Source organism: Theropithecus gelada, chromosome X (genome assembly GCF_003255815.1).
Source record: "Theropithecus gelada isolate Dixy chromosome X, Tgel_1.0, whole genome shotgun sequence".
Lineage (NCBI taxonomy): Eukaryota > Metazoa > Chordata > Mammalia > Primates > Cercopithecidae > Theropithecus > Theropithecus gelada.
Window position 1 is genome coordinate 41,378,075 of NC_037689.1, and position 12,160 is coordinate 41,390,234.

The 12,160-nt window shown below is 42.4% G+C and overlaps 1 protein-coding gene across 11 annotated transcripts in view; it reads right to left on the bottom strand.

The window, feature by feature from the left end:
• Window positions 1-12,160, bottom strand: part of SH3KBP1 (SH3 domain containing kinase binding protein 1) — a 357,800-nt gene that overhangs the window by 116,620 nt on the left and 229,020 nt on the right. For all 11 annotated transcript variants that reach the window (XM_025372230.1, XM_025372226.1, XM_025372227.1 and 8 more), the window contains one exon: window positions 2,437-2,512. In XM_025372230.1, coding sequence (XP_025228015.1) covers window positions 2,437-2,512 — 76 coding nt within the window. The remainder of the gene's footprint in view (window positions 1-2,436; window positions 2,513-12,160) is intronic.

Below are 12,160 nucleotides of genomic sequence, written 5' to 3' on the forward strand. Positions count from 1 at the left end.
TGCTGGGCAATTTTTGTCATAGGTTTGTCTTCTGGTCAGAAGGAAGAGGGAAGGAGGTTGCTCAGATCCCAAGCTCAGGGTCATTTCTAATATGTAGTTGCTCAGTTACTCTGTGGCCTGTTACCTAAACATAGGTGTCATATCAAAATTCTTAAGCAGGGAAACGGTCCAGATGAAAGAGGCTTTTTAGGGGGCTTCTTAGGGGCCTGGGGTGGCACTAAATGGAAATCATGGAAGAACAATTACCCCAGAATGTGCTCTTGACAACCAGAGACAGTGTGTGTGGGGTGAAACTGCAGAATTTTTTTTTTTTTTTTTTTTTTTTTTTTGAGACAGGATCTCACTCTGCCGCCCTGCTGGAGTGCAGTGGTGTGACCTTGGCTCAATCACTGCAGCTTCAACCCCCCAGGCTTGAGTAATCCTCCCATCTCAGCCTTCCGAGAAGCTGGAACTACAGGTACACACCACTGTGCCCAGCTAGGGGTTTTGCTATGTTGCCCAGGCTGGTCTCAAACTCCTGGGCTCAAGTGATCCACTTGCCTCACTCAGCCTCCTAAAGCGCTGGGACTACAGTTGTGAACCACTGCGCCCAGCCCAACTGCAGAAATTCTTATCCTGGTGTCTATGAAAAATGTCTGTCAAACATCCCTCAAGCCTTTGCTGACAGTAATAATTCCCTTTCCTGACCTGTTACCATTTACAGGCATATTAACATCTATACCCAAAGACATCTTTCTCATATTCCTACTGAATTGTTCACATCTTCCTTTTTTTCCATCAGCTGCTTAATTTTCTGAATGCAGAAACCTTCCCCTCTGAGTTGTAAAGCTTTTAGAACTGAATGAGAGGATGAAGATGCTGGGATAAACCCTGGGGTTTATCTCTAGTATAACCCTCTGACTTCATAGACAATGCAGATGATGAAAAGGAAGTCCAAAGGAATAAAACTGTTTGCCCAAGTTCACGTGGCTAGCTAATAACAGAGCTGGTCCTAGAATATGGGCTTCCTGTAAACCCACTCTTATGAGTAACCCATTCCCCACCATGCTGCTCCTAGAGGGCCAGGTATGTGGATGTAGTTAATAGATGCTTTCAGGACTGAACAAGGCTTGGGCTGCAGCCAGGTTTCTTCCACATGCTTAGGAAAGCTGAACATTTGGAACTGTGTTCATTTTCAAGCCTGGGAAGCCCCTCTCAGACCCCAGAATTACTCTAAAACTACACTGTCCACAGAGAGTAGGCAGATAGTTACCAGAGGCTGGGAAGGGTAGTTGGGGGCTGGGGGGTAGGGGGAATGGTTAATGGGTATTAAAAATAGTAAGAATGAATAAGACCTACTATTTGATAGCACAAGAAAGTGACTATGGTCAATAATAACTTAATTGTACATTTTAAAATAAAGAGTGTAATTGGTTTGTAACTCAATGGATAAATGCTTGAGGGATGGATACCCCATTCTCCATGATGTACTTATTTCACATTGCATGCCTGTATCAAAACATGTATCCCATAAATATATGCACTTACTATGTACCCACAAAATTGTTTTAAAAAGAAAATATTACAAAAATAAAACTACACTTTCCAATATGGTTGCCACTAGGCACACATGACTATTGAGTACTCGAAATGTAGCTACTCCAAACTGAGGTATACTATGCCTATGAAATACATATGGGATTGTGAAGACTTCACATGAAGAGAGCAATGAAAGTATCTCATTTAATAATTTTATGTAGATAACATGTAGACATAATATTTGGATATATTGAGTTAAATAAAAATACATTAAAATTAAGTCCAATTGTTTTTCCTTTTTTTTTTTTTAACATGGCTACTAGAAAATTTAGAATTACATATGTGGCTCACACATGATATTTCTATTGGCTAGCACTGTTCTAAAACACAGTTAACCCCTCCCATTCATTAGCCCAATCCTTCCAAAAAGACTTGAGCCTCCTGCCTGCAAACATGCAGTGGTATCTAGAGATATTCAAGCAGAGATGTGTTGAAGATGCCAGTGGGAAGTCAAGGGTAAGTAATATTGGTCAAGTGGTTAGGCCTCTCTGACCTGAAGGCTCGTGAATCCCTAAATTTGCCACTCTCTAAAACCTTTCAGCCACCTTAACGGTGCAAAATGCTTTCGGTATACATGGATAAACCCGAGCTCTGCACACGAGTGAGATACATATAGCAAGAGAGAACCACATTCTGTAATAAGGGAAAAGAAAAAAAAAAAAAAAAAAACACAAGAGTTCTGAATCTAACTTGTGCCCACCCTAATGGTAGGGAATTGAATGAAATACAATTGTGTACATTTTTCTGATGCATTTGCAAAAGCTATCAAGGTTATATAGGGATTTCTAAAAAACATTTCTGTTATTGTGAAATCCTTAAATGCTTTTAAATGTGAAATAGATAACTAAGGAAACTCACTCTTTGTCCTGCTGTCCATTTCTGTTTTTGACGAGTCTGGAGTTGCTGTAGTTGCAGGTAACTTCTTCCCAATAGTCTGAGGGGAAAAACAGATGATTTTACTTATCAAGATGATTGTCTCCATTAAGCAAATGAATAAGATCCAGATCATAATGACAAAATGCTCGAAATTGGTTTAAAAAGCCACATTCTTTGGTTTATGCCCCGCTCTGTGTACTGGCTGCCACCCTTTAATAGGTTTCATCCCCAATGATAAACAAGGGAGAAAAATAGGTAAAAAGGGTTTTATCCTTGTAGGCACTTAGTAGCTTTTATTCTCTTCCTTCCTTGATACTCTTATAAAGGTTGACTATTTTTAGCAAAGAAAACAGGCATAGTTCCCCTCATTTTATGAGAAGCTGACTCAGTCTATGGAGGTACAATAGCTGGCCCAACGGAGATGCTGAAAAGTCACAGCAGGCTGGAAAAGTGGAAGTAAGAGAGAAGAAATCAAAAGGAAGGGATACAGGAATGGAGGCCCAGGAGGGCAGGATGGGCGGGCAGGTGGGTGGGCAGGCAGAAGTCAGGATGTCCAGGACAGTGTAACCTATTGTATCCCTGTCTAGCCATCGAGAATTCCACCTGCCTCCCAGAGAAAGGGGAGATACTCTCATGTCCTCTAGACAGATCTACCTGCCTGCCACAAAGGCAAAAACGAGTCCAGCAAGCAGCTCTTTTCCCTTTGGTCTTTTAAGCCTCCAAGGGCTTGGAAAAAATCCAGTGCCTCAGACCTTATGCTTCCACTGACTAGTTTAAAAAAAGAAAGATTATGAGTTTGTTTTGAGTTCATTTCCTTTCCTTCATTTGCAGCTAATTCTATTAACATTATTTATGAACCGTCCATAGAGAAGACTGGATCTTATCTCCGCCTAAAGATGTTCCTGAAAACGCAGGCAACTCAGCAGCTCAAAAACAGAAAGAAATATACAGACCCAGTGGTTCCCAAGGCAAGGTCTGTTCCCACTCTTCCCCTTTGCTACCACACGTGTGTGATCATGATAAATGCCTGAGGGAAAATGTCTATTGATACCAGGGCAACAGCTGCCACGACCACGTAGCTGGGAAAATCAACCTCCCCCGCAACAATGAAGGGTTTCGCCAGTAAGAATTCCAGCCACTGGGAAAACCAAACATCTCTGGCTCTTGAACACATGAAGAGGAATGAGCTGCATAATTCAAAAACTGGCATGGTAGAATTTTTCTTCAAATAAAACTGATTCACCACAGTTTTTAATTTGAAAAGTTCTTCATGCTTCAAAAGTTGAACCTAACATTAAATATGAATAAATCACAGAAAGAGGATAAGATAAATCAAATCCTCAGCCCTTCATGAATTTTTAAAAACATTTGTGACAGAAAGCCTTTACATTCTACATGGTGACATTTTTATTTAGTGCCGCAGGGCCTTCTATATTGGATAAAAAATGAAAACCTACATAATATGCCACCTCTAAACTGCTGCTAAGTACTCAAACTAATAACATTTTATGATTCCAGGGGAACATTAGGGATGAAAAAAGCTTGATGTTATTCTGGCATCAGGTCAAATTTGATGAAAAACTGTTCTTAGAATTATTTTGAAAAATCAGGTACTGATAGTAAAAATAGCAGCTCTCAAAGCGTTCATTTCATTCACATTCCTGTTCACACTTCCAGCAGCATCCCTGCCAATATATTTGTTTTCCCTTTCTGGGGCTGGAATAAAGCATCACCATTGTTAACACATTAGGAAGGGCAAAACAAAAACAACCAGTGCTTCTGGTATCACTGAACAAAGAATTCAGGAAAGGCAATAGTAAACACTGTCCCTACTCCTGACTTTGTTTGTTTCCCTGAAAAAAAAAAAAAAGCACACATGTAACGGGGTTTGGGCATTAAACCAGATGCCTTCCTTTAGAGAGACCTTCAACAGGTTGCACATTTTTACAACTTCCCCTTCTTTAGTAACAAAAGAAAGTATTGCCCATTATCTTTGATATCCTGGTTTACCAAAACGTCCAAGCTACCAGACATCAAGCAAAGGCCACCAGTTCAATGCACTTATTTGGTACAGAAGGACACAAAAAAGCAAAGCTCACTGTGGTTTGTTTCCTTCCTATTTCAGAAAACACAGCACACTGGCCTCTGCATGGATCCCAGCAACAGGTGTGATGGTGAAGCTGGTATTATCCTCATCTTCTGGGAAGTGCTGGCCCTTAAATCTTCCCTTCTCCTTCATGGGCCATAATTAAAAGTCTAGAATATGGCAACGTTTCTCCCCATCTCAGCCTGTTCCTGCCAGTGCTCTGGAGATGGGAATTGGCCTAGTGTCTCTCTTGTTTCTAGGACCCAGACCTAGAAAAGTGTGGTCCCTGCACCAGCAGCACCTGAGAACTTGTTAGTAAAGCAAATTCCCAGGCCCCACCCCAGACTTTCTCAATCAGAAACTCTGGGGATGGTTCCCAGCAGTCTCTAGGAACACACCCTCCATGGGATTCTGATGCACACTCACATTTGAGAACCACTGACTGATGTGGGAGGGAGTCCATTAGTATTAATCAAATGCCTTTTCTTGGATTAAAAACTCAGAGGCCTATTGTCATACCTTGATAAATTATAAAACATCTTTTTAACTCTTCTCCCTCTCTTCTCTCTCTCCTTTCCCACCAAACGCATCTACCTTCTCTATTCCCACTGGCCTAAGAACTTGTCATTGCTACTAAATGACTTAGTTCAGAGAGGAACTTGAGTACAGTAGATCAGACGATGTGACAATATTGCTGAGGGAAACATGGGGGAGGATAGTTGGCCACTGAAGTGGTGGGTACGTGGAAGAAAGGAGGACAGAAGGAAAGAGAAAGAGGGAAGGAAAGAAGCAAAAGGAGGGAAGGAAGGAGAAGGAGAGAAGGAAGGAAAAGGAAGGGGAGGAGAAAAGAGAAGGAGGGAAGGAAGGAAGGAGGGTGGGAGGGAGGAGGGAAGGAGGGAAGGAAGAAAGTTAGATGAAGGAAGGCAGGAGGGAGGGAAGGAAGGAGGGAGGGAAGGCAGGAGGGAGGGAAGGAAGGAGGGAGGGAAGGAAGGAGGGAGGGAAGGAGGGAGAAAAGGAGGGAGGGAAGGAGGGAGGGAAGGGGGGGATAGAAGGGGGGAGGGAGGGGAAGGGAGGAAGGAAGGAAGCAAGCTAGCTAGCTATGAACCAAAACTGGAAGGCTGTATCTAGCATCTCTGGGCTCAGACTGCCCAGAAGGCTAAGCAGGCAGACTCCCATGACTGTATGAGCCTTCATAGAGGCCCAAACCCTGTTTCTCCTTCTCAGTGTTACCCTTTACTGGCATTTTAGGTGAGGTGTTTCTTCATTGTAGAAGACTGGCTCACACATTAAAGGACCTTTAGCAACCCTTGCCACTACCCACTCAAAGTCTATAGTGCCCCCCAGTCATTGCATGTACCCTGAACACTACACACCTTTCCAAACATTCCTAGTTGAGAACCTCTAGCCCCTGCCCTTCCTTATATACAAGAGCATAGAAAAAGGGTGGTGAATTATTGCTTTCCCATCAGCCTTCCAGCTCCCTCTACCTCTGAAAACATCTTTGGTCAATGGGGCTTAAAATGAATAGAATCCTAAATTTCAAAGGGCATGCCTCATGAACGCAATGTCTAGCTCCAGTACACAGATATCTCAAGGATAACTGAATGTCAGCTACACTGCAGGGCTAAGTGGACAGAACAATCAGGAATCGCATCCATACATCTCTCCTCCACCTAGAAGGCAACAAAGAGGAATGTTAGGCTTGCAGTGGCTGGGGAAGAGGATACAGGATCTCCTCTTTGGCTTCCTCCACAGTATTCTTGCTCCCCTGAGTGCCTTAAGGAAGGTGGCTTATCCACAACAAACACCAGCCATGCACTTAGGGGCTGTGTTGACATGCTCAGGACACAGCCCATTCACCTCCCAAGGGATCTGGAAACAGACCCATTTTGCCATATGACTTTATAGAACAGACTCTCAGGTTCTTCTCCCTAACTTGGCCCATTATTTCCTCTTCCTTCTGTGAGGCAGCTGAAGACTTCCCAGTACACACACCCACATTAGTCAGATCTGCTTGGTCTGGGAAAGGATGTGCATATGGTTGGATGGATAGAGCTGTATCTGTATCGCTATGGATCTACTTCTACACATGGTAATTACCAGACTGCTGTCAACTTTTGTCTTTCTTGCCATATACCTATCTCCATTTAAAACTTGACTTTTAAAAATCAATAATTCAGAAAGTTCATTCCTTTGAACATTTAATAACGTAACTATCTCTCCCATTCGCTCGCTTGCCAAAAACACTAAATAAACGTTTCAGGATTTTTGTGTACAGTGGGAGTATCATATGTACTCCTAGCTCTACAAGATCCAGTGGTGCAGCATCAAGACAGATAACCACCATATGATTTCAGTTAGTGGAGCAACTAATATTTTGTCTTTTCTCTGCCAAAATGAAGAAACTAATGCTTACAGGAAAGGCAATCGCTGGATTGGAGTCCAGGGGAATCAAGTTCCCAAATGACTAATGTATTTGTTTCTTTGTGACTGCAGAACGTGAGACCAAGATCCTGCTCAAATCAAGAGTATAAAATTCCTTCTCCTACTTTATTCCAATTCACATGCAAACTCCAAGCTTCCAATTATAGCACAATGCTAAGGAGAAGAAAATCTCTGAAAATCTCCTCTCCAAGAATACCACATACAACTCTCGTATCACAAAGGCAGCCAGGTTCAATGGGTAGTGGGAGGAGAGAGCGAGCTCCCTGCATTATAGCAGCTGATGAACCCCCCCTGTCCAGAGGTCTGACTTTCTGGCAGCTATTATAAGAAGAAGATGGTGGTCTGAGAAGCTATCCGTAGACAGTACTCAAATATTCACCTTATTAGTCCTTTCTCATGCTGCTAGTAAAGTTATACCTGAGACTGGGTAATTAATAAAGGAAAGAGGTTTAATTGACTCACAGTTCAGCATGGCTGGGGAGGCCTCAGCAAACTTACAATCATGGCAGAAAGGGAAGCAAATATGTCCTTCACATGGTCACAGGAAGGACAAGAATGAGTGGAGTGGGGAAAAGCCCCTAATAAAACCATCAGATCTCGTGAGAACTCACTCACTATCATGAGAACATCATGGGGTGACCGCCCCCATAATCTAATCACCTCCCATGAGGTCCCTCCCCCAACACATGGGGATTATAATTCAGATTACAATTCAAGATGAGATTTGGGTGGGGACACAGAGCCAGACCATATCACTCACACAAAGCCAAAGACAAGAGATGACTTTTCAAACAGCTGGTAAGACACAAGATAAACATGACTCTTTGATGGCATTCCTATTACAACACTGGTATCTGAGAGTATTCCTTCCCTTTCTGTTCAGTACAGATTTATTCAGTGCCCATTTAGTGTGAGGCAGGAAAGTGGGAAAAAAGGCAGGAGGATGGTGAACATCAAAGCAAACACTGAAACTGCAGTTGTCGGGCTGGTTCTCCAGAATGGTGTGCTGAGGGGTACCCAACCATTCCACACAGTTATCCTGAATCCTGCTCATATATGGGATACAGAGAGCTACAGGACACGTGACAGAGGGAGGGTCAAAACAGTTATCTATATATGACCATATCTGTAACTTTTCAGTTTTTGCTTACCATAATTCAGAAAAATCCCTAAACTGCTATTAAAACTCACTATAAACTTTTTTTATATTTATTTTTACATGCCCCCTTCATGAACACCTATGACAGATGGCATTATGAAAAGTCTTCTTGGCTCTCAGCGAGGAGTGGTAGGCGCAGAGCAGAAGCCCTGTGAGCCAGCTCAAGTCAGAGCCAGAAAAGAGCTAGCACAAAGGAGTGTCCTTACAATGGGGCGCCTTGTGTGTTTCCCCGGAAGCCTTTTCTGCTCCCTGAGAAATTTACATTAGAAACTGTCATCTTATCCACATTTGGTGAGCCCAGCTTAAACTATTTGATATCAATAGAAGATACGCCAGAGTGAAACACAACTCAAAATTCTAAAAATAAAGCGTATGGTCCAGTAAAAGAAAAAAAACTACACTTGTAGTTCCATTCCAGGGTCAGGGTTTACCTTTGTAACACCTCACATACTGTTATGCCAATTCCAACTTCTCCAAAGGGGTGTGCTTCCCAGTCTATTTTTAAACTTGGTTATAAGGAAAACTAAAATTTTAAAAGTAATTTTCTGATTATGAAATTGGGCTTCAGACTTAGAGCTATTCATATGATGTTTATTTCCTTGGTTGCCTCAAAAAGTTAGAGAATTCAAATATATTAAACCTCTTTGCCCAATCACAGTTAAAGACCTTGTCAGATTCATAACTGCTGTAGAAGCAGGCGTCAAGTATATCACACTTGCTGGGGGCAGTGGCTCACACCTGTAATCCCAACACTTTGGGAAGCTGAGGTGAGAGAATCACTTGAGCCAGGGAGTTTGAGACCAGGGTGGGCAACATAGCAAGAACTCGTCTCTACGGTCAGTCAGTCAATCAATCAATCTATCAAGCATATCACAGGTAGCAGTTTAACTACCTTTCTTGCCCTTTTTCTTCAGAAATAGTGCCCATCTTGAGAGTAGGACCTAAATGCTCATTATTCTCTTATCCTTACAAAGTGAGAGGTCGATGAAGTGTTTGTTGAGTGCAGCAGGGAGTACTGGGATACCATTCACTCACCCTTTGCCCTAGCATTAGCACCTACCACAACAGGTAGAAAGAGAGGAGATGTCCTCCTTGACAAACCAGAGAGCCTCTATGCCTCTTAGATTAGAGCCCTCCTGTTTCAATCACTGCCATGTACCAGCTCTTTCCGACCTGGTTACTGGTGACAGCACATTTGTCTGGGATGTCTTCCTGGGCCTCGGTTGCCCTTGCCTTGCTTCCCCTTGTCCACCCCACCTCAACCCCCAACACACATCACCTGTCCTCCTATTAATTATTGGTTGCTATAAAGAAGAATCTAATCTCAGCTATGTTTCCGGTGAACACCTCTCTGCCTGACTTCCACATACTCCTCATACTAGCCTGTTGTCTCACATTCTCTCAGGTTCTATATCTATTATGATCAAAAGACTCTCACTTTGATGGGTGATTATCGCCCAGGTATGCGTACACACACACACACACCCCATTCTCTTGTTCTGAAATCATTTTCCGAAGTGCACCCTCCCTCCCCGACACAATCTCCAAAACACCTACCCCCATAATCTGATAAATTTGGCAAAGACAGAATACTCCGTCTAATCAATTCATCATAGCATATTAAAGGCTATGAAAAGTCCTTCAGTTACTGTTTAACTTTATCCTTAACTTTATCTCAGTATATTCCAAACTTATCTGACTACAGAATTCCTACTTATTGTGGCACCCATGAACACATCACAAGAATGAGTAGTCTATGGAATAGGTGAGTGAACATCATCACCTCCTCTTCCTAAATTCTCTTGCCTATCCTGTCTCCTAGGCTCATGACTTGAAATTCACCTCTTATTGTGCCTTCTCACATCTAACCCATCACCAAGGCTGTGCTTTCAGATTTATCTCCTTATTCTTTGATGCCAGTCTACAGCCTTGTTACCATCATGGGGACTATTTCAATAATTTTCTTTCTTTTTGTTTGTTTTTGTTTTTGAGACAGGGTCTTGCTCTGTCATTCAGGCTGGAGTGCAGCGGCACAATCACTGCTCACCGTAGTAGCCTTGGACTCTTGGGCTTAAGGGATCCTCCCACCTCAGCCTCCCAAGTAGCTGGGACCACAGGTGTGTACCACCATGCCTGGCTACTTTTACTTTTCAGTTGAGACAAAGTCACTATGTTGCCCAGGCTGGTCTCAAATTCCTGAGCTCCAGCGATCCTCCTGCCTTGGCCTCCCAAAGTGCCGGGATACAGGCATGAGCCACCGCACCAGCCTTTTCAATAATTTTCTAGACAAAGATCCTATCCCCAGATTCCATCTGCTTCATTTGATCTCCCATAAGACTCAATTTTTAATCATCTTCTCCCATCACCCCTTACACACCCCTACACCAATGCACTCAGAATATATACTGCTTCTTGGCCAGGCACAGTGGCTCACACCTATAATCCCAGCACTTTGGGAGGCTGAGGCAGGCAGATCACAAGGTCAGGAGGTCGAGACCGCCTGACCAACATGGTGAAACCCCATCTCTACTAAAAATACAAAAAATAGCTGGGCATGGTGGTGTGTGCCTGTAATCTGAGCTACTTGGGAGGCTGAGGCAGGAGAATCACTTCAACCTGGGAGGCGGAGGTTGCAGTGAGCCGAGATCGTGCCACTGCACTCCAGCCTGGGCGACAGAGTGAGACTACATGTAAAAAAAATATGTGTGTGTGTGTGTGTGTGTGTGTGTGTGTGTGTGTGTATAGTGCTTCTTAATAGCTGTTCATATACATTCCCAAAGTTCAGAAGAAACTCCAGGGTTTACTTCTAATTGCTGCTGCAACTTGCCATGTCTCCTAACAGCTATCTTTCTCTTCAGCTCTCAAGACTAATGGGAAACTTTCTCTGAATACAAAACACCTGGTCCTATCTTAGATTCTTCAATATTTGTTTGTCTTTCAGGATTTACTCTTTCAATCTGTCCAATAAAAACTTTAGTATCTATCATTCTACTGAACATATACAGATGAAGTCTGTTTTATATTTGTATATTAGACATACACACACACAGAGGACCCTCTGTGTATGTGTGTATACCAGTAGAATTTGAGCCAAATTCTATCATTTATCATGTAGTTTAACTTCTGCCAAAGTCTGATCATTTGCTTCATTTGCTTGGTTTTTGAACACCTCTAGAGACCATGTTCTAAAAAACTGGAAAGAACCATATGACAGTAACAGGAGGGGTGAGACTGTCTCTTCGTTGAAGCAAAACAACTTTCTGAAGATTTAGTATGGGCTTCTCATGATGGGGAAATGCAGTGTCGAAGATGGGATCAAAACCTACTTATGTGCTAAATGAAGTGGAGAAGGTATAGCCAGACAATATTAAAATCATGGAAGGCGGCCCTCTAAACGTCTGACAGTATATGAAAATACTGTTTATGTTTTACCCTCACTGTTCCCGAGAGAGGAGCCTGCATGCTATTTTGTTGTAGGATCATCTTATTCACAGAGGATGAACGAGCCAGAGTAAATTTCCATTTCATATACCACGTTGGCAAAACATAATTCACCATCATGCTTTAAAATGTTTAAAATGCCATTTTCTGTTGTTATGACAGATAAAAGGAAATCATAAACATTCTTCCTACTAGAGGATTAGTTTTTTATCTTTTTATTAACAATGCCTTCCTTTTAGATATATTTTGAAAGTTTAAGATGGTGGGTAAGGGAGAGAGAAAGATGATATGGCTGGAATAAGTATCATGGGGCCAGTTGGGGTTTTATTTGTCCAGTGCTTTATCATGAAACATGCTGTACACATGTGGACTAAATCTTAATTTTCCCAAAAAGTAGCTGTATGAATTCAACTAGCATACAAAGATCTTTTCAGATCCAAAATATTTTACGTATTCAATCATGACATAATCCAGGCCTTTACCTGGAGATGGCACCTCCTCCCCCAGTATATTTGAATCCCATCTCACCTTTAAGAGTCAACTAAGGTCCAACTGGCTAAAAGTAGCAGCTTTCA